This window comes from Egretta garzetta, unplaced genomic scaffold (assembly GCF_000687185.1).
Source record: "Egretta garzetta isolate BGI_Z169 unplaced genomic scaffold, ASM68718v1 scaffold258, whole genome shotgun sequence".
In the NCBI taxonomy this organism is placed as follows: Eukaryota; Metazoa; Chordata; class Aves; order Pelecaniformes; family Ardeidae; genus Egretta; species Egretta garzetta.
This window is the reverse complement of record NW_009260413.1, coordinates 1,953,893-1,976,891: the sequence shown is the minus strand read 5'-3', so window position 1 is coordinate 1,976,891 and position 22,999 is coordinate 1,953,893. Positions and strand designations below refer to the sequence as shown.

Sequence of the window (22,999 nt, the reverse complement as noted above, 5' to 3'; positions counted from 1 at the left end):
TGCTAGAACCTTTAATGAGTATTGATACTGTGACTCTTTGGGCCAAAATTGAAAGTTTTTTCATCTCTTCAGTCTTTGCCCAGCATTTGCTTGGAAGGAGCAGCAAGGGATTGGCTGGACTTTTTCCTCTGCTCTGTGATTCCCCTTCTCTTTCCTCTCTCTGTCTCTGGAAAATAAGAACTGAGGGATTTGTGTTACGTGAGACGATAGTGGGGAGAGCAGAAGTACCTGGATCTACTGCACTTCTCTCACTTTAGCATCTTTTTTGTAGCCCAACTTGAGGGCAGGTGGATCGCCTTTCCTAGCTCGGCAGTCTTCTAGAACCAACATTTGGTTCCTACCAAACAATATTATCAGTCAGGTTATTACCATATCATTGGCATGTCGTCTTTCTCGGTAGACCCCGAAGAATGCCTGGGAAATGCTGCTATTTCCAGTACAGCTGCCATATCAGAATATTAGCAAAACCAAATATAGACTGAAGATTTCCATAATTGTGAATAGCATGAAGGTTTTCTGCTCGCACAGACAAACCCACCCAGGGTGAGATGCCATTTTGCATGTGTAAGCATCTCTATAATACTAAAGGCGCCACTCACTTGAAGGGGCTATCTCCACAAGGAGTCAAACTGACAGTTTTGAGTGGTCACTGGGATAGTCTGTGCCAGAGCAACTCTTATTTTTCCTTGCTACTCCTATACATGGCTGGGCAAGCACCCCCCGTTTGTCTCCTTCAGACCAGAGCATCCCTAGGGGCTATGCTTTCAGGAGGGAAATATGCTGGCAGGCCAGTCTGAAAGTAGGAAATGGCACAGTCCAGTGAGTTACAGTGGGTTTCGGACACAGAGTACCTGATTATCCCTTGTTTTTTTAATCACAAGTTTCACAACATAGCATGTCTAATCTATTGCAGTTTACTCAATTTTGACCTCTGTGTGATTCCAGAAGGGGAAATACTAGAGTAAATTAGGGAATCTCCTTTTCTTTCTGACCTGAAATGTATGTTTCTTTGATTAGACTTAGAATGTGGCAAGAAATTCTGTACCAGCTCCCAGGGCTTCCTTTTCATCTGTATACTCCGCCAGTAGTAGGTTTTTTATTAATATTTAGAAAGTTTGCCTCCAGCAGTACTAAAATGTGCATCAGAGGACAACAGTTGTTTACTGTGTTTGAACTGAAGAATCTCACCCAGGAGATCTCATTCACTTGAAGTTTACATCTCTCAATATCGACTTGCAGAAAGAGATCGATGAATAACAATTGTCATTTCAGAGTTGCATCTCTCCAATTATTTATTTGGTTGTGCGTCTTCCCAGATGTACACGTAATTGGATCAGACACTAAAAACCAGATTGCAGGTTTTTAATGACAGCAAGCTCATACCTCTTTATAATAAAAAAAAAAAAAAATAAACACACGTACCCATCTGTAAAATGATAATGACACAAGAGCCCTCCCTCCCCACCAAAACCAGTTGAAGTTAATTTATCTACTTTAAGAAACTACATTATATTCAGCAGACAGCTGACAGGTTACTCTTGGGAAGATCCACGTTTGGACATGACTCAAGATTTTTTATTTTTTTTTTTTTACCTCAAGCTGGCAGAGGCTACAAGTGTCACCCATACTAAAGCTGGCAAGTATTGAAGATGATGTTGGGTCTCCCTGAGAGAGTTGCGTCTACATTTGCTGCTCTCAGTGCACCTTCTGGCAGCCAGTCTGAGCTGCTGACTCCAGACACTTCTAAAACGGTGGGTGCAAAGATGTGAAAAATCAACAGCAGCAGCAAAATTTAGAAATCTCCTATTACAGGATAGTCTTGGGAATCTAGAAGAGGGATCCTCCTCTGAAAGCTGCCATGACCACTGCAAGCACAAAACCCTCATCCACAGAGTTTTAGAAAGAAAATGGTATCCCTCAGTATTTCTAGGTAGTGAGCGGTTTCCTCAAAATACCTTCCCAAACGGTTGGAACGCATTAAAGCTTTTCTGGCCTCATGTCCTCTTTTCTTGGTCACAGAAATCAGATGAAGAGAGAATTAAAGGAAAAATTATGCTAGTACTCCTAACAAATATTTTTTTCTTTTCATAAAGAGGTGTTTTCTTGTTTTACCATTTATAATGAATTTGTGTATCATGTTTTCCTTTGCATCAAGGTTTCAGGAGGAAAAAAGCTTGACAAAAATCTAATTAAAAGATAATATGGAACAGTTCGGAGCATAATACTTTCCTGCTTGTGTTTACAAATATAATGAGACCAACTATAAAACATGTTCATAATGGGGTTTTTTAATCATATGTGTAACTAAAATCCACATAATCAAAACTTTAATGCTGAGCAATATTAGCCTCAGCTATGTATGGAAAGGGCAGTAATGTTATAGGAAATAATCACATTAATCAAATCTCAGCTTTGTGGTTTTGGGACATTTGTGAATCTCTTTGTCCAGAATTCCATTCATTAGTAGGTCTAACCTATTAAACCAAAAGTGTTGGCTACAAGAATTACAGAGAAGGGAAGGAAGTGTTTAAATTCCATTTGTTTAAACTTCATCGCTTAGATATTGCTAGTGAATTACAAGGAAGAATTTACCCTGTGCCTTGAGCGTGTTATGCGTATGAAGAGTGAACTGATAGCCTAGCAATAAAAAAAGCACTGAAGTGCGAGGATCAGCTTACAACGCTGCAATGCCCGTGTTGTGGTGCCAAATTAAGGATAAGTCATATGTCAAATATGACTTACTTATGTAATGTATAACTTATGGTGGTTCATTTAATTCTTGAATTCCCTGTTAACTATTACTACCATGTTGCCAGATAGGTAAAGGTATTTTGGGGCCTAAAGCACTAGGCTGTAGTTGATGGTGTTAAATGTTTCATAGTTAGCAGCTGGTAAGATTGCCTGTGTTGTTCATTGAACATCACTTCCAATCTGGAAGCACCTGTTGAAAACCCAGAAATAGACAAACTGTACTTTTTCTCCTCACAACTGTAACATTTTTCGTTACTTAAAACTTTGATAGTATCAAGATGTGCTGTTTCCTAGTAACTGTACTTACATCGCACTTAAATTACTGATTTCTGTGGTGATTATAGTGAGCCAGTTACCTGAAGAACAAGAATTAGTAAAAGCATTCAAAGCACATGAGGTTTTCTTCTTTTTTTAAATTCTTACTAGTTATGGCAAAAGAAATACCTTATTTCTCATTTATTTTTCGTTCTCCTTTACCGAAATGTTAGACCAGTCCAGTCTCTTACAACATTGTGTGGAATTCGGTGAAATTCTTGCATCCTAGCATAACTCTATGGCCACTACATGACCACATTGCTCTGATTCAGTACAGAGCCTTCCCAATAATTCTAGTCCTCCAAAAGAGGGTAAGTGATTTAATGTAATGCAAAGGCTTGGTGGATATTCTGGTAAATCATTGTTCTTTCCTAAGGAGAGGGATGAAGGTGAAAATGTTTTTGAGGATTAGGGTCCATGTATACCTCCAGTCTGAACGATGATAGCCTTCTGTTTTGCAGATTTCCCTTGCAGCTCTTCCAGACTCCCTTAATGCCTCACCAGTCCCTTGTTTGGTTTTACCACTTCGTGACCCTCTTTTTTGCTTTCCATTATGCTTATCACTGACCTGAAATATGAAAACATACTGAAAGAATTTTAAGCACAAGTCTTCATACAGCATGTATGCAGGCAAAAAGACAAGGGGAATGTAGTCTCAACTGGTACAAACATTGCAGATCCTTCCCAAGCAGAGTCCGAGTGTCATATCACCTGGAGGCAGTTGTGGTTATGCTGATGGGTGATCTCTTTATACGTACTGGCAAAAGTCAGATTTCCATGGTAACACTAGGCTGTATCACCAGGGTGAGATTGAGGCAAAAGTGCCACAAACTGTTGTACTGTCGTAAACCATTGTCTAGCCACGGCGGATGGAATCTTCCCTTGACACTGTTATTTCCTTCTGGACAAGAGAGTAGCAAAGGTGGTCTGTTACTTCTCTCAGCCTTGATTCCTTTGCAGAGTACAAAATGACTGTAAGGTCTACTAGGGTCTCTTGGTTAGGGCTAAGAGGAAAAGAAATCTCAGAGTTACAGCTGGAGTAGAGCTGGAAACAGACTACCTAAGTTTCCTCTGAGGAATTTTTCACCTGGGGAAGAGCTTGGCTACCTGTTTTACACTCGGCTTACAAGTAATCTGTTCCCCCTCCAGTGTAATGTGATTGCACATTACGTTGGAAGGTGCTTTCTTCAGCTGAAATGGGGAATACTCCGTAGCAAGTGAATATTTGCATTGTTACGGGCTGTCAGATACCACTCAGCTATTCCCATACCTGAAAGAAACTGGTCCTGAGGGAAGGGCATTTGAGTTCAGTGCTCTGGAGAGGGCATGGATATAGGAAAAAGAATCCTTAACCTGTTAATTTGTCAAAAGCATCTTTTCCTATCCTGATCTCAGGATGTCATAACAGAGTCCGAACAAGGGCAAGAAACATCTTCTATCCCTGGCTAGCCTTCACTGAGGATAGGCATAGTGTACGAAATTCTGTCTTGTCAAAACTAACCATAGGCATGTCATTTGCCTGGGAAGAAACAGGGAAGCCCTTGAGAAAGTTTTCAAATAAGACATTAGCAGCATCTTGCCATTCTGGTAGCTATCTGTATGAGCAACCTTTTTCTAATCCTCCAAACTGGATTTTGCCCAGATCTCGCCACCCTTTCCCCACCATGCAGTCACTGGGCCATGTGCCTGTGCTATTCTGAAACTCAGCGATAAAATTTCAAGTGCTCACTTGGCACCGTCTTTGCAGGAATAAGCTCAGAACCCCCTGCTTTGGCAGCTTAGGAGGACTTTAATGCAATATACGCCCCTCTTTACAGGCCTTTTCTCAGCTGAAAAAAAGAAATGGCTATTTGGCCTACTAATGTTCCATTCACGTCAACCCCTAAGAGGATCCTTCAGAAAAAGAGTAGCGTGGAGAGTGTCAGAGAAGCTCCTGTCACACACTTGATTCATTTTCTATATTGCACTTGAAGATTAGGGCAAGTGAGAGTTCTGAAATGTATAGATGAGTAGAAGGGAGAACTGAAAATCCACAGGCTAAGGCTTTTCTGCAAAGTGTTTCCCCTGCCTCTTTGCAAGGGTTGTTCTGATTCCTGGATGCCTGGTGGTTCCGCAGCCCTGGCGATGACCTCTTTGTTTTGCACCAAACCTCTTTTCCTAAGAAGAAATGCTGCAGCATTTTGTGGTTTGGAATGTGTTTCAGTAATGTAAGCAATAAAGTTTTAGGATAAATTGTTTGTTATGAAGACATTGAAGGGGAAAAACCTATACAGTAAAGTATGTAAGTAGAGCATCTAGCAATAATTCTGCTTTGGGTGTGAGAGATAATGGCCTATGTTTCGGTGGTAATAAAAATGTTCTATTAAGTTCTCTGAACCCATTGCAATGTGATAGAAAACAGCAAATGATGAAACAGTGCTTTGAGGGGAGCTTACACATTCTGCGAGCATAAAATAAACATATTAAAATAGGAAAAAAACCCCTGATTTCCAGTACTTATTGTTTTGTCACTTCCATCATGGGTATAGGATAAAAGAAAACTCTTACTTGCTTGTTAGAAGAAGAAAGCTCCTACTTGAAGTTCTTACTTGGCAGATGTCAGTTGAAAGCTCTGCTATGGAATATGCTGCAATGTCAAACTCTGTTGGGTAACTTTAGACAAATGTGTCATGTGTGACATGGAAATATGGCATGCTGTACATTAGTGATTTCCCAAGTGTTTGGATCAGGTAGTAATGTGCTGAGAAAGTGCTCTTTATCTCGCCACGCTGTGTACTTGTATAGCAGTGGGGAATGGCTTTTGGTAGAAATTACTTTAGTCAGAAAAAGAATCCATTTACAATATGTGCCTTCCAACATCTTTCAGACAATGCATTGTATTAAAGAGGCATTTTTTGATTAATGTTTTATAAACATTTTTCAGCATGACAGCTTAAAGTCCCTGTAAAATTGTAAATGCGTGCATAGTGCTCACTTCCATAAAGTCAAATGCCATCTCATAAAGTCTAGTTGGATCCTGTCAGTGACAGTGACACAGAATCAGTACCTTGGAGCATTAAAATTAATTTGCTTCATTTATATTACTGCAGTGATAGCTAGATGAAAAGAGCCCTATATTTAAATTCTCTTAAAAATACCTTCAAATATTTTAGGATTTTTTATTATTATTATTTTACAGTTAACTAAATGTAGTGAAGTGCAGCATAATATTTTCACAGGCCGTTTAAGAAGGTGACTACAAAATGTGAAAGTAGCAAAGGGGAAAAGGGGGGACGTGGGAGGTTATACTGGGTGCAAAGCTGGTGGGAGGATAAACAACTTCCTGTTGTGCAGGCTATGAGAGGAAACAGCAGCCTTTGACCAGGGCTGATAAACCACAGCCTTGGAGCCAAACTGGAATACCCTGAAGCAGGGGAGAGCAAACAGGGCTTTCCTATTCCAGACTGTAAGAGCAGCCCTCTCGCTCTTCCTTGCCATTGTTGAAGGTCATGGATAACCAGCCTTTCTCTTGCTAGATCTTCCCTGGGTTTGCAAAGTTCTTACGTGAAATGGGCTGAGGGAGGACACAAACAGGGAGAAAAATGAAATGTACTCCATATCACAGCCCCAGAGTGGGACTGTGATTTTAGTGCCCCCTGCACTCAGTGGAGCTTAGTGATTTTAGTGGAAGTACCCAAAATCTACACTGCTGCAAGTGAGCAGAATCAAAGGTCTTGGGAAGCAAAACCACGCAGGCTAGAAGCATGGGAGTGGAGAAGAGAAGGAAAGAGGAGGAAGGGAGAAAATACAGAAGAGGAGCCTCTGAATACTGGAGCCAAAGAGCAGGAAAGAGGGTGGGAACACAGGGGAGTACTGGTAGGAGAAAGCCAAACAAGAAAGAGGGAAATTCAGGGTAAAAAGCTGGGAATACCAATGATCTTGTTTGTAAGGGATATCTGTGCGATGATCTCAGTGCTTCCTCCCTTCTGCTGCAGCTCTCTGTAGCCCTGGTCAGGTGAGGTGCTGTTTTCTCAGTCAGCTGGGTACCACATTTGCTCTTTCTTTGGAGGAGAATGGGATGCAACCCTGACTTGTGCCTGTCACAGAGTTTGGTCAGCTCTGATCCAGGAGTTGGACATATGCAATAAGGCTGTTTAAAAGGTTTTGGCAATTCAACAGCTTGTTACACCCCTACTTTGAGCAAAGCTGCCCAAGCTGGCACCAAACCCCAGAGGAGCGCTTTGTCACTCAGTTCTCGTGATGCAGAACGAGTGAGGGTCTTTGGCAGAGGACTTGAACCAGGCTGCTGGAAGCCCCTCATTTCATAAACCGCAGCAACGTGGTTGGGGGTTTGTGGCGTGAGCCTGTGGACCATGACAGCAGTCTTAAAACTGAACAAAAAGATTGTATATAAACTGATAATGCCAGTGTTCCTCCTCCAGTGTCAATCAGGATGAAGACCCGTAGAAATCAGTCCGATTACCCTGAAATGCGGAGAAGCGTGATTAATGGTTCTGTGAAAACAAAATGAAAAATCCTTATAGGCGTTATTCCTTATATGTGTGAATGCAGCCTTAATGCTACACGTGGCAAATAAATATCCTAGTAATTTTGGGGAGCAGAGGGAGGGAGGACCTGCTGTGTACTTTGAGGAAACTTAAGACTAAGGTAGCAGTCTGGGGTTTAATATATGTGATTTGATCCTGTGCAAAATTTTATTTATCTTAGCGTAGCTATCATCTCCATTAGCACTGGAAGCAATATGCCATAAAAGATGAGGAAAAGAGGAGTGGACAGCCCAAAATAAAGATAACCATATTCATTTTGCTTAGTACCTTCAGTCCTTGCTATCTATCTGAAAGATTTAAACTCCTCTCACTCACTTTATTAGTTTTGTTACAGCAGCACCTGTGCGTGTCACTACTGCTTCGGTCAGTGTTTCTGTTATAGCTTCTCTTAGTGCTAATTCATAATCTCATCTCGCAAAGGCAGTAGGGGGCTAAGATACAGCATCAGCCCAGGCATTAAAATGTCACTTTTCTTCCTTTGGCTGGGATGCGGGTTTCATTTTATTTGTTGTTTTGGGTTTCCCCCCCTGCCAAGTGTTTTATGTATATGTTAAAAAAATACAGTTATTTCAATTTTTTTTAAGAGAGGGAAAAGTAACTATTAGAATACAGAATACATTTTTCCTAATTAGGAATTTTCATGAGTTTTATATATTTGGAAGACATTAGCAGTCATACTGACGCTTGCAGTTACTACGTATTGCTATGAAAAAGTTTAGACATTTTAAAAAATAAATAAAACCCACACTGTTTTGTTTAGCTTTGTGGTAATAATATTACCAACACAAGCATTTGTGACAGTGCTCAGTGGATCTCTGTCACGAAATATTTTCTGAGAGTTACATACTGGCAAAGTTGGAATTACAAAAATTATAAAGTGCATAAAAAGGCAACAGGGCTTTTTCTTTCCATTAAACAAACGCTTACTAGCAAAAAAACCAGATTATTCTTTCTTCTTTTCACCAGTTAGTTTTTCCTGGTAAATAACAGGAACTTTAATTGCACATTAGTGGCTTACAGGAACCTATTGTTGTGACATGTATTTAAACAAGCTGTGAATTAAGAACCTCTTTCCACCCAGTGATCTAATTATATTGTCACACTAATTATAGTATTTTGTATTTATATTTGACAACTTTAATTTTCTTTTCCTAGTTTACTGAAATAGCTTTCCTCTAGAGAATTTACCTTTTAGGCTGGAATTTCTCATCTTTTCTTTCAGTTCAGAAAATGTACAGTAATTTAAAGCATGTCTCAGTTGCTTTGGATCCATTCTGTTCGCGCGCCTGCCGTTAGTTTTCTGTGTGATCTTAGGCTAGTCATTTTAGTGTTCTCTGATTCTCTGTAGGAGTCCTGTTCAGCTTACTAAAGTGTTTTTGGATCTATGGATGAAATTGCACTACCAAAACACCAGGTACTGTCTTACGAACATAAATATAGCATGTTCATAGCTTGGGACTCTAGTTTATTTTTCTGTGGTTTTTCTGAGAACAGAAAAGGACCCACAAGGGTCAAGCTGAGACTTGCAAACAGGCAGTAAAACCTTTATCTCTTTGCAGAAACAGTATGCTGTGCATTTGAAGTAAATTACACTCCTTAATATAACACAAATGCCAATTTATTTTCTATCCAAGTACTATCTATTCTCAAGCCCCAGAAATTAGTGTCAATAATAAGCAGCCCTATTGCGTGATAGGGCCGTGATGTTGTTTTGAAGGTAATTATAATATTGAAATTAAGCACACAAGCCTTTATTTATTTGATTTAATCTTTCCCTGGAAATATCCACATAAGTAAAGGCTACTAGTATGGGGACGAGATTGTTAGTGGTGTAATGTAATGAAGCTGATCAAAATTTAATTACAAGAAATGGTGCTGTAGAAACATCATGAAGATTTCAGCAAGCCTGGACGTGTGTCAGCAATAGTGGGGCACTGGCGGAGCGGTAAATATTCAACAAATAAGCTGTTTCCTCACACAGGGAGGAGGCAACTTTTATTAAGGGAAACCTGAAAGGGTGTTGAGAATGGGAATTTATCCAAGATATAGACAAAAGTTAATGTAAACATAGCAGCTTTGGCTGATCTGAAACATCTACTAACGGGAATGGAGGGCATGTGGCACAAAGCTCAGCTTTTTGTCACTGCTAAGAAAGGAGAGACACAGATGAGCTCTGTGAAAACTGTGTGCAGTCTGCTTTGCTGGAAGGTTGATGCTGGCGGAAGATTCCTAGAATGACATTTAAGATGAGGGAGAAAAGGTATGTTCTCAGGGGGCTCCTGAGGAATCGCAGCTGCTCTTGTTGGCAACTGTGCAAATGGCTGGTCAAGCAAGACAGACATGGTTGCAAGTTTTGGCCACACCTATGCTTTGTGGAGCGAGGTAGCAAAGTTCCAAGATTTAAACAGGTGATTTAGCACAATAACATGTTCAAAGTAAACATAATCAGTTTCATTACTGGAAAACTAAATCAAATTTAATTTTACATATCACATCATCAAGTAGGAAGATTACGCATGGCGATGTCTAATAGAATTGGCACTGATGAGTGCGAATTCAAGCTCTTGGGGAAAATGTCTCATCTCTAGCTCTCAACGCATGCTTCTTCCAGGATCTAGCAACTTCTCTACCCCAGCTGCTCCCTAACTTTTCATAGGTGTGACCACTTCACATTGCTCACTCAGGTCGCTAAAACTTTTCTCTCTCGTGCTGTATCTCTTCTGAAACATACAGGTAGAGCAGAGAGTTTTGTTCCCTAACGTGAGCACTCACCTGCAGAGTACTTGACTCTGTCTTGGCTGTGTGAATCCCTGCTTTGGCAGGGAAGGCTGTCATTGGGGTGCTCATGCTGTCATTGGGGTGCTCACCAACTGGCACGGAGTATGCCAGGAAAACGCAACCCTCCTCCAGTCGTGAATGGACTGAGGAAAGGTTACAAGCAAGAGTTGGGCACATTGGGTGGAGGACAGCCATGAAAACCAGAAACAAGAGCGCAGTGAGAGGAAGCAGTAAATAAGCAGTACAGAACTATGCTCCGCAACCAAACAGCTGTGCTGTAGCAGGATGTAGTTTATATCAAGCCTTCAGCAGAAGTTTGATAGCTACTAGCATGATTAGAAAAGATCTTTTATGGCATTCCCCTACTCCTTCCTTTCTGCCACAGAACTTTCTCTGCCCTGTATTTCTTTTTTTTGTTCATGTTCTTGCTGGTTTGTTTGGGTTGTTTTTTTATATAAAACTTCTGAGTCTTCATTTTGTTTCTTTGGGCGTTCGGGTTGGGGTTTTTTTTGGTGACATAACAAGGCAACATAAAATGTTTCGCTTTTATCTGGAGTTCAACGTCTGAGGTGAGAGTCTGTCTCCTGTTTTTCTGCCTGCAGGGATTCCAATGCTGAAGATCGTATTTGCGGGTTACGAGCACCTGTCCTTAATTTCCGTCCCCTTACTCATCTATCATCCTGCACAGATTCTTCTTGGCAGTCTGTTGGTACCAACAATAAAATCTTGGATGGTTTCTAGGCAAAAGGTAAGAATTGCTGCTTTTGTTTTATACTGGAAAGTGTGCTATGAGGAAAAAAAATATCTAAACACATGTCTTAAACTCCTCAGGTTCCTTCTTAGACATCCCATGGTAAGGATTTTTCTGTTTCTTTGCTTCCTTTATGACAGTGATAGTCACAGTAGTATCAAATTAAAAATGCTGAACTTTATCCCCCTTGGCTCTGAAGAGGTTCAGATCTTGAAGTTTGACCTCTATGGTTAGTTCAAATTATGAATTCATTCAAATTATCATTTCAGGTTATGCTGAGTAAGAATGGTTCCATCTTTAGCTAATAATCACAGATTTGGATCTCCCTTATGGAAAAGTGACAAAGATCTGTCCACTGGCATGGGAGCTGGGGAGATCCAGTCAAATGAGGGCACTTTCCAAATTGAATTGCAGCAGGATTAAAAGGTTTTAATTGTTTAGGTTTTTTTTCTACTTGGGTCACCCTTTACAATAGCAAGAAGTCTACAGGAGTCTGGTGCATCCCATTTCATGCCAAAATTATGGCATGGGATAGCTTGTAGGATTATAAAATATAACCTAGAGGTTTTTGCTTCGACATCACTGACTCAAATTCTGTTTGTTTCAGTACAAATTGAAGCTATTGACATCTGACAGCCATTCTTGTGATCTACGTGAAATAATTGCAACAGTTTTAGTCAGGTTCTCAGAACAGTAGTAACAACCTCGCAGAAAGCTAGTCCGTGCAACTGATTTCAGGTGAATGCTGTCTTTAATGTTCTGAGATAAGAAGGATCAAGACGCTGTGGCAACCGAACCAGTCTTTAACAGCTCTTTTAGGGGAAGGTTGAGACCTGCTGTGGGAAGCCCAGCACCATCAGTTCCCTGCATTCTCTGCTTGTCAGTGGAGAAATTTTTTTTTTTTTTTTATAACTTCCATGTTTCCAATTTTCAGCAAAACCCAACAGCTGACATTTTACTAGCTTCACCCCACTAAAGTCACCTTGCTAACTTGAATGCTAAAATTCCCCAAATCAGTGATTTTAATGTGGCTTCACTTTTGGTTACCTGAATTGTAAAACACAGGAAAACTCTGAATTTTCAGGAACTGAGTCCAGAAATCAGACCTTGTTAAGACATACTTATCTTAGCATCTGAAAATGGAAATTTGAGAATCATATGTCATTCCTCCATCAGTCTGAAAGTCATGATTTATTTTTTTTTTTAATCAGATTATCACAGAATCACAGAATTATCAGGAGACATTACAGGTTGTGTAAAGAAAATTCCATGCTATTCCTGTAGAAAGATAGCCTAAGGTTGACACTACTAGTGACAGACCGATCCCTGCAATACTGGCTTCTTTTCAGCATCTAACTGCTCCCTGCTGCCAAGACCAGGAGTGGGGCTGGAGCTCATCTAGAGCTCCCTGGTCCTCAGGGGTGGTAATGGCCTTTAGGGGCTGCTGTCAGTTGCTGCAAGTTAATACAGCCTTTAAACAAGGCATCAGAAAAGTCAACCAGGACTGAAGAGATTTACAGTTCACCAGCACTAGTTTCTTATTCATTAAGCATCAAATAAACCTCCTATGCTAATCAGACTGTAATGCTACCGTAGAACCACTTTGGGGGATTGTTGTTCTGTTGCAGCAGTTTCTTCAGTTGGTCTTCTGTATTATTCACAAATGTTATTTTAATTACTCTTTGAAAAAAATCAATGAGGTTGGGTCTGGTACAGTTATAATAAGTATAATAGAAGTGAATGTTGTGACTGGATAATGGTCTCCCGCTTTGAAAATAAACATGTCATCATCACCCTTGATGTTTATTTTCTATAAACACCTTGGCTTCATTTTGGCATCTCTCTTGCAGGGGGAGACGGTAATCCAGTCACAGTACTCAACTGCAGTGACATTCTTACTTAATTATGATAGTACATGTGATCCGGTTGTATGAAATTGAATTTAAATATTTAGAGGTTCATCTACACTAAGGTATTTCTAGTTTGTAAATATGGCAGCAGAATCTGCCAAACTACAAAGTTAAAAAATTGTTTCCCCAAACAAAATGTGGAATGATGTCTCTCTCCAAAGTCTCTTGATGAATAATATCCAAAAGCCTAATCTCAAATGGCTAGATTTAACAATAGTTAAATGCTGGTGTTTCTGAAAGCTGGTGTTTCTGAGGGGAATATAGCCTATTTATTTTTAAAGGTTTGGATTTTTTTAAGGGTTTACATTTGTGCTGGAGTGTTTTTCAAGCAGAGCTTACAAGCTTTAAATGTACAATATTAAAGGTTAATACCTACAATAAGAAGACCCATCAGACATCTCTCAGACTGAAAAGTGGTTGTTTAGCCAACCCTCCAGAAATGAGAAGTCTCTCACTCAACAGGCAAATGCCCGTTTGTCAGGGCACTTCACCCAAAAGGCTAAGCAAAACAGAACTTCTAAATTTCAGGAAATTTGCAAATTTCATTAATTTCCCTCTCGCTCAGGCCGATTCATCCCACACAAGAAAGCACTGAGCTTTTTTGTTGCAGAGCACACCAGCAACAGGCGTCCTTCACGGTGACCACATCGGTATACAGGAGCAGCTGAAAACCTAGCACCTTTTAAGCCTCTCGCATTTGCCTTCTAAGTTAGAGAGGCTGCTTCCTGTCAGACTGGAAGCATGATCCCCTATCATTTGAGTTGAACTTCTGTCATGCTGAACGAATAGTTCAGCTACCATAGTTGGCCAACCCTGCGGGGAGCACAGAGCTGGACCCTGCCATCAAATAAAAGCAGGTGGTTTCTCTCCTCAGTAAGAGCAGACTAGAGCTACGAAGACATCAGGTGTCCCCTGGCATAAGATCACCTCTGGACTGATGGATTTTGGCTTATTCTTACCTTTTCTCAGAAAGGAAGGTATGAACATCAGAGGTGCATGACATCCACCACTGCAGCAGTGACTGTAGTCTCAGCAGGCTTTGAGCCATATGGAAGGAAGCCAGGGAACACAAAGGTGTTGGCAGAAATTTTCTTCAGAGTCTTGCCCTAAGCAGGTCAGAAGCTCTTGTATCCATGCCACAAGTGGTTCGAGTGGGGTCCAAATCGTTGCCTTCTAACAGACATCCGAGACCCACCTCCGCTTCCTTCACCGGCACTGTAGCCATATTCCTTGTGGTTCCTCTCTTAAGGCTGTCTGTGTATGAGGAGGTTGTGAAGGGCTATCAGAGATAAAAGCACCATCACAGAACCCAGAGTGGCCCGTCAGCTGCATGCTGACTCCTCAGGCAGCCTCCCAGAAGTACGCACAGTATTTTGTTCCCCCTTCTCAATGAAAATCTTGACTTGTTCTGTTGGTTGTCTTCTAAGAATGTAAAAAAGTGACTGTTCTGTTTGCTGTTCACAGGCACTGAAGTTAACCAGGCAGCCCAAAGCACCCGTGAAGGTATAATTACGGAGATGGCCTGTGTCGCAGTGAATGTATATATGTACTATACTGTACACACAGATAATTGAGACAACTGGGTATTTGTGAATGTTGCTTCAGTGCATACTTTATTTTTATATATATATATATATATGAGATACCTGTTAAGTGCCTTATAGATGCGTTTTTGGCAGAAGTGTTGTTTCCAGAAGCCACTTTGTTGGTTACTGCAAGAGGTTGTACAGTATTTTGGAGTCCTTTAGTTTTATTTTTCTAACTGAGTGAATGGTCATGACTAACAGTGGTTTCTTCCATTGTCCCTGCTTTGAAGCCAGGGTGCACCAGCTGTAAGTCTCTCTTTTAAACTAGCCAAAATGACCAGAAGCCTATCCCACTGCTGGCTTACCCTGGGGAAGAGCTTTCTGAAGGTTTTTTTTCAAGACTGACTTGAATTTCTGTGTGACACTGTTACACTCCCTAGTCATATGACTGTGACATGCCTTTTTCTTCTGAGTTTGTGTATACTCAGCATGGGGCCATCCATTGGATAGAAGCTGAGAAGCATGAATTATTTGCATTTGTTGACACAGTTGTCTAGACATTCCTTCAAAGTTAATGGTTCCTCAAGAAAATTCTTTCAATTCCATTGTATGATATTGTGCCATTGTATATCTTAAATGCCTCATAAGCTTCTTCAAAGAAATGGTCTGGTGCTTGGGTTATGAGTGAAGTATTTGTGTTTGCAGCTAGGAGATCTTTTATAATTTACCCCTGAAGAACACAAATTTTTGTTTTTCTTTTTTCTTTTCCTTCCCCCGGTGCAATGCACAGAGATCTGCAGTGACAGAATTTAGGATGCTAATATTGAAACTGAGCCTTTATTGTAGTAAGCTAAGCAATGTTTTCTATATTGCTGCATTGGTAATGAATAATAGCTTGTGAGAACAAGTAAGTTGACTTTTTTTTTCCCCCCCCAATTAAAAGGATCCTTATACTAAGAGAAACACTATCTTAGCTAATTTGACAATCAGTCACAACTTTTTAAAAAACAATGTTACTCTTTTTAATTAGCTTATATAAAAAAAAGAGTACAAAATACTATTTCTAAGAGGAGCGTTGAAGAGAAAGGAACACAGGCATACATTTAAACATATAGCCAGCACTGCATCTTGTCTGGGAGATTGAGATTTTTAGAAGCACACTCGAGTCCAGACTCTGAAGTGTACCCATCTGCAAAAACTGTGCTAGCAATTGTGCATTAAAACATTAAAAGGAATGAAAGAAATAGGTCAAACTGGGATCGATATAAATGCAGAAGTTTCACGTGTGTCCTGGTTAACATTGCAGTTAATGGTGCAACTGAGCGCAAGCACAGAGGAGCACGTCTTTAGCAGATGTAAATTATCGTAGCTCTGATAAGGCTATAGGCATTTACACAGGCTAAAGATCTTTTGTGTGACGATAGGCATGTGAAATTCATATCCTTTTGCCTTAGTGAAAAAAATTGTATTTGGTTTACCTAGTCTGTTATTCCTAGTCTGTTATTCCTGTGAACAACAGGAAAGTAATCTGGTACCCATCACTGGTGCTTTACCTGATGGTCAGTCCAGGCAAGAATGCTCTGTTGCCATCCGTACGAGAAACTGCTGGGAGCTGACAGCGTCACCTTGTTCAGAATGTCATCACCAATAAAACGACCATGTAACGAAGGTACGTGAGGTGGCAACGTGCTGAATTCTTTCATTCCCTGGAAGGGGATCAAGCTCTGCACACTGAGCAGGCAGGAGGACTGAGGGACACTGTCCACCATCCGTGTCCCCCAGGGCTCTGCTCTCTTACCACTAGCCAGTGATGCAAAGGGCACAGCGGGCAGCGAGTTCACAGTTTTGATCAGCACATCCCTCGATAGCGTAGTCAGATCCACCAACAAGCCAACCTGCAAGGTAACTGGGAGCAAATAGCATGCGTGTTATTGGGCCAAATTCAAGGCTAACCTGTGACTGTCTCCATGTGGGAAAAAATTCCTTTGTCTGGGCTTAAAAACTCTGTTTGCAGCAGAGGGCCCAGACTCAGGACAGTTTCTTTTTTGTTCTGTTCCCATAAATGTGAACTTCCAGAGTTGGTTTTGAACGGCAAAGCAACAGGCCCAGAAAGAGTGCTCGCTTTTTAAAAATACATAGGAAGAGTTCAAGCATACAGTAACTTACTGTGGTTGCGTCAATGCTAAATAGTCAGAACACTGCACGTACCCTTACTGAGCTACCTCTGCGTACTGAACCTCCGATTTTCAGTACATCCAACAACTTGCTTAGATTCCACTGAACACAGCCTATTTTCTTTGTTAATTTTTTGTCTACATTTAAGAATATTTCAAACTGTTTTAAGATGGGGTTTTGTTAGAGCCTTTACAAAGTCCTTGTTGATTGCTTGGGGCAGCCTAAATATTGTGTGGTGAATGTTGGAGGTGTTGGTCTAAAGGGAATATAAAGCAAAACTGAAATACATATTTAAAATCCATACTTAATGAAACTTAATTATGCATATCAATTCTGTTACGTTTGAAGACTGTTGTTTGTTTTATGACTTGTCATTATGCCTATATGTCTTTAATAAACAGAATGGGTTTGAATTTAATTTGTTAGTAGGAAAACAAGATAAAATTACTTATCCTCTAGGTCAACTTTTTACCTCTGTTACCTATGTTTTGTTCCTTTCTGGGTAAGCTTTTAAACTCTTTGCTTGTTCTTAAAAAAAAAAAAAATAATCTGTGAACTGTACGGAAATATTTTATGAACTAAACCCAAGGAAAGAAAGTCCTCAGAATACTGCCAATTATCATCAACTGAAAATTAATTCATTGAACTCCACCAGTTTTTCAGTAGAGGGTTAGTACAGTTGTGTATCTTTTCAACTTCTTGGCTGTAAATTTAACTGAGAGATAGCTGGTATTGAATATAATCAGGCAAAACTGATGGCAAATGAGAACTTTGCCCATGTTAAAATATAAGGATTTTCTTGATCATCAACTTCTTATCTTCTGCATATCTATAATCCCATGTAATGCTAGCAGAGGAAAAAAACCGCCCAAACAATAAAAGAACACTTCAGAAGTCACAGGGAATCTTAGCACTTGGCGTTGAGTTACTCAAACGTGTTCTTTCCCTTTTTGTGCACTAAATCGAGAAGCTTTTGATGACCCCAGTAATAGGTCCAAGATAAATCATTTTTCATGTAGTTAAAATCAAGATCGTGGTTGTGGGTTTTTTCTTACAGATCCTTTAGTTAGTGCGAATAGGTCGTATGACAGCAAAGGCAATCTCAGCAGAAGCCGCGCAGTTGTGCTTGTTCACAGAGCAAAAGGAGAGTAATCCAGCAGCTGGGTTTTACAGAAGTAGTCCCCTGCGTTATTCTGGCAGTCGGGGAAAGAGGAGCTGTTAGTTTTATTTGTGTACGGTTTTCTGTGGAAATACCTTGACAGCAGGAGGTTAGAAGGCAAGATGAAATATTGTCTGTCTGCAAGCACATTTATTTATGTGCAAGTGCATACGTGCATAAGAGATGAGCAGTTATATATGTAGAAATCACTAGAAAGGACCAAGTCCCTGGTATACATTTTTTTTGCAAGACTGCATATGGAGAAAGAGCTACTTTTTTGATGTTATTCTGACATTAAAAATGAAATTTCAGACACTGAGTTGTGTTTTGTATTGAATCGTAATCTCATACAGAACCTTTACAGCAGATGATCGCAGCCTTGTATTTGTAAACTGTAGACTATTTTGCACTTAAATAGATGTCGATGTATTTGGGAATTACAGCACAGTGAAGGGCTAAATCATGGTTTCTCCATTTTGTTATAATCCAAATGCATTTATATTACTATTATTATAAAGTGCCAGAAACACATACAATCCCTCGCAGACACGTTTAGTAGACAAGAGACTAAATTCTGCCCTTGGTTACGCTTGCACATCTCCAATGAAAGCGCTGTTAAGCTGCAGAGCGGTCTCCCTAGGGAAGCTGTTTGAAAAGCCCTGCCATTGTTCTAACTGAGCTCGGTGATAACGTAGCACCTGACAAGAGTAAATGAAGAGTATTTTTACTTTAGGTTTGATGGCCTGCCCTTTCCAGCATCTAACAAACCGCCTCTCTTTTGTCCCTGTTTCCACGGGTAGCCCCCATCTCCCAGACCAAACTACAGCATCGTATGGGAACAGCGTCAGAAGGGGGAGGTTGTCTCCTCTTTGCCGTTTTCTTGCTTAAACCACGTTATCACTTGCGATCGTTAGACTGCGACTTCTTTGAGGAGGCATTTTTATTAAATTTTTAAAAGTTTACGTGTACGGTTCCTGTAAAATTCTCAGAGTTCATTCCTGCAGGTTGGTAAGTAATCTTCTGGAGTGGCATGGACAAGGACTGTTCAGGGGCTTTACATGTGCAGGACTAGGGAAAGCGATGCCAGGAGATGTGGGTGTGAGGTGCTGATAAAAGGCAGGTCTGCTTCGTGCTGGCATCTGAGCTGTAGCAGAGGTCATGAAAGCAGCCTCTAAACTGTTCTCTTGCCAGAAAGGTGGAGAGTGAGATCTTCAGTGAGAAGTGAAATTAAATTTGTTAGTGATTAAAAGGACAAGAGAGATGTGTTGGAATCAATTGGTGCCAATGAGACCTCTCAGCTGCTCCCCTAAGCAAATTGCAGTCTCGGTGGAATATCAGCTTCTCAGTCCATCAAATTGCAGTAATCAAGTCTGGAGCTGATGGGAGCATGAGTCACCACTTAATTTTCTCATCAGCAGAGGCCAAGTTTTCAAAATATTTTTAGATGCATTTTTGTGGAGATTTCTGCCAGCCAGTGACCTATAGAGTGACAAGAAAATGAGCAATAGCTGCTCTTGAATCCGGCCCTGCTCCCTGCCACCTACCCTACTGGCTTCAGTTTTGGGCAGGGAGGGCAGGTAGAGCAAGGCCTTTGGCATTGTTACGCAGAAAAGAGCTCCACTGTGCTGATCCCAACACCTGGAATTTGTTAAGTAATTAAACAACCTGTTAATTCTTCGGCTGTCCAGTAGGTTCAGATCTACGCTGACTCTGTGTCGCTAGCCCAGACCAGAAGCAGGCGTGAGATTAGAAATTGTGATCCCTGCTCAGCAAGACAGCCAATACCCAAGAGTGGCCACATGCAGGAAAGGCCACGCGTCGCCTAAGGATCCCGTGCTGGTGCGTATTGCCAGCTCTTTACCTGCATTCAACATTGCCAGCTGGCACAACCATTTTTCACCCGCTTAAGGAGAAGAAAAAAAGCCTCTTTGGATGGCACTCTCCCTGGGTGGGCTCCATCTAGTATAACGGTAACAAAATCAAAGGCCCGCAGATGTTAGCATGCTGATGTTAGTTCATCTCTCTAAGAGGAAACTTACTATTTATGGTTGGTTTTCTTATGAAACAGGTCCAACTTCTAAGGGAAATCTGCTCTCTTAACAGGGAAGAAAATGGGCTGCCTCGCAGGAAAGACTATTTCATTGATAGGATTAGAAAAATTATGGAGGTCATGTGAGAACTGGCCTTTTGCCAGAAGAATTGCAGGAAATAAAATTTGAGAGTCCCGTGACAATAATTGGGTATGAAATTCTATTGACAAAAGCTTTCGCGATTCTGTGCTCCCTCTGCTTCTTAGCGTTGTGACTGCAATCCTTCCCCATCAGCGTCCTTTTTCTGCTGCACAGCCCATACCCAGGATGTTACAGAATTCTCTCTCATTTTCCGGTGCCTTCCCCATGTAGTTTTGCCACTTCTTGTCAACAGTGTTCAATGAAATAAGTGATAAAAATGTCTTTTTTCCCTATTTTCAACCTAAATTCTGCCCCCGCTCCCCCCTTTTTTTTAACTTCTCCCAGTTAGCTGTCCCTAACTGAACCTGTTGGTGTCATGACCGAGATGATGCTCTCATCTGCTTGGAGAGCATCTCTAAGAAAATGCTCTCTTCTTAGAGACCCCATCCCGTAGCTGCACGACAGGGTAACCGTGACCAAGGAACCAGGGCAGCTTTCCAAGATGCTGCTTGGGGAAGCAGAAGTCAGCTTTTTGTGCTGACACTGAAGAACTTCACCCATGCAAATTATGGTTCTCAGATTCTTCATTAGGACTCGCAGCTCCCCTGGATGGAAACACCCGCATGCAGGCGAGCCTGCAGCTCACCGCTGTATCCATTGTAGCCACCGTTGGTCCTTTGGGCGATCCCGCGTTGCTGCGCGATGCACTTTGCCAAGTTCTTCCGCAAATTCTCACTTTTTCTGTTTCATAATGTTGCTTTGAATTAGAGAAATTTCAGGAGAACCTCAGTGTTTTTCTGTATAACTATGACAGAAATTTTTTTTCAGTTAAACGTTTTAGATCACTGTCTGAAAAATTAACTGTAGTTTCCAAACAGTGGCTCAGGACTAAAAAAGATGCACACACAGAATTTGGCTCACACGTTCACTCTGCCCCCTCCCCAAAACACACGCAGTATGTTTCAGGTACCTCGCAGCGAGTTGCCTAAGGCCCCCTTTAGAAAAAACACTATGACATCTGTTTAGGTCCAATTCGCTGATAAATAAAATATATCCCAGAGGCATAATAGCATACTAAAAATAAGAGTATGACACAAGTTCAGCCAGCTAATACGATAACTCTATCTGATGCAGCTCACGGAGTGTTAATGTGGGAAGCCTGTATCTCTTCAGCTCGGCTGTCTGCGATCATCACGATGCACAGAGCAATCCCCAAGCCGGAGTCAGATCCCAGAGCCGCGTGGGAGCGGCGCTTCCCCAGGGCGTTGGGGGTTTTGCTGCCCTGCACTCACAGACTCCCCTCTTTCTGCCCCCTCCAAATGTACAAACATAGCCGAGTGGTGATACGTGAGATTTTGTGTGAGTCAGGGGAGCAGAACAGCAGCGCTGCAGTCTGTGGAGCCTGGCTTTTTATCGTTTTTCTGATCAGGTAACTCGTATTCGTGGTGCCTGACACTAACGCATAATGTCTCTGGTTATAAAGGGCATAGAAAGCTGTATACAGCTATACCATTGCGTGCCAGTGTTCCCTAATGATCTAATTTAAGGTATCTATCAGGACATGGTTTAAAACCCAAGAAAACTCAAATCTTGCTGGTACCAGTTTGGAAGATTTTTAGGTAGCTTTTTTTTTTTTTTTTTTTTTTTAAGATAAAGTGCGTATTACATGTAGAAAAACTGTGGTGTGTAACAGGATGTATCCTAAGCCCTTATCTTCCATAATTTAATATTTTACATGTATTTAAGAATGTGTTTTGCTTGTCTAGCTCTTTACTTTCAACAGCAAACTCTCTCTGCTAATTCATCCCATTTGAATTTTTAGCTTTGGTATAGACATAAATATGCTCCAGTGTGTTGCAAGCGGCAGCTTTCTATGTTTAAAAAATAAATGTAGTGAGAAATTTCAGTATTTGTCAATGGGAGCGAAAGCAAAACAAAACTTAGTCTGTTAAGCCGGCATAGTGGTATTCCTTGAATAGCTGCTGCTTGGAATGTGCTTGCAGTTTTTTTCAGAAGCCCCAGTTTAGGAGTTTATTGTCTTAGCAACAAAATGTTTGCTCTGAACAATCCCAGAAGCACAATACATTAGCAGAAGGAAAAGAGTATTTATAGCCAATAGTTCAGCTGTTATAAATTACGACTGTAAAGAAAGAGAAAAGGGTTCCTTTTTAAAACTTGCTGCCAGCTTCTGGCTTCAGTGATGCCAAGTAAGGTAAGTAATGTTCTTTTGATTAACAGTCAAGCCTTGAGTGGTTTTCGTTTAAAGAAGACTTTATTAAAGCTTTTTTTCTCAAATTCATCTTTTTTTGTTCTGTTTTGAATGGACTTCCATCTGAAGAAAACTCTCAATGACTTTTTAGCCTACATTAAATTCTGACAAACAGATGAGAGTTATTATTAATTTGCTCCAGCAAGAACTATTAGGCTTTGCCAAATAAATCATGCAGATCACCAAGTGCGCTATTCATCTCTTCTGCATACTATTGCTTAAAAATCATGATAGTTGTCCTTTAAAAATCGAAAGTCAAATCAGCCCTTTGACTTTGAAGTGAAAAATTTGGACGGATGGTTGTTCTGGGTCTTATCTTTGTTGTTGTGGTTTGCAGTTCAGGAGATGCCAGAGAGCTGGTCAGCGCGGATTCTTGGCTTCTAGGAACCCATGAACTTGTCCCCCCAGCTCGTGCTGTGGCCGCATCCTTTGCTTTAAGGGGGATTTTGCAACTCGAGCACAGCTGCCGACGGGCGGGAACGGGTGCGCATTAACGAACGCCTCAGCTGCCTCGCCGCCCGCTGCCTTCCGAGAAGCCAGAAGCCGCCTCGCCTCCGTCAGCCCGGAGGGTGCATGGCGCTGTCTGTCTGTCCGTCTGTCTGTCGGCCGAGGTCCAGCGGCTCCCCCAGAGCCCCAGAGCCCCCCCG

The 22,999-nt window shown here is 41.1% G+C and overlaps 1 protein-coding gene across 3 annotated transcripts in view; it reads left to right on the top strand.

Annotated features, from left to right (window-relative positions):
* LOC104130600 (sodium/bile acid cotransporter 7) overlaps positions 1-22,999 on the top strand; it is a 149,524-nt gene that overhangs the window by 121,074 nt on the left and 5,451 nt on the right. For 2 of the 3 annotated variants that reach the window (XM_035899205.1, XM_035899204.1), the window contains 2 exons: positions 10,994-11,139; positions 14,517-14,555. In XM_035899205.1, the coding sequence (XP_035755098.1) occupies positions 10,994-11,139; positions 14,517-14,555 (185 nt within the window). Of the gene's footprint in view, positions 1-10,993; positions 11,140-11,222; positions 11,245-14,516; positions 18,170-22,999 lie in introns of those variants that run through there. The other variant, XM_035899206.1, reaches the window with a different exon arrangement.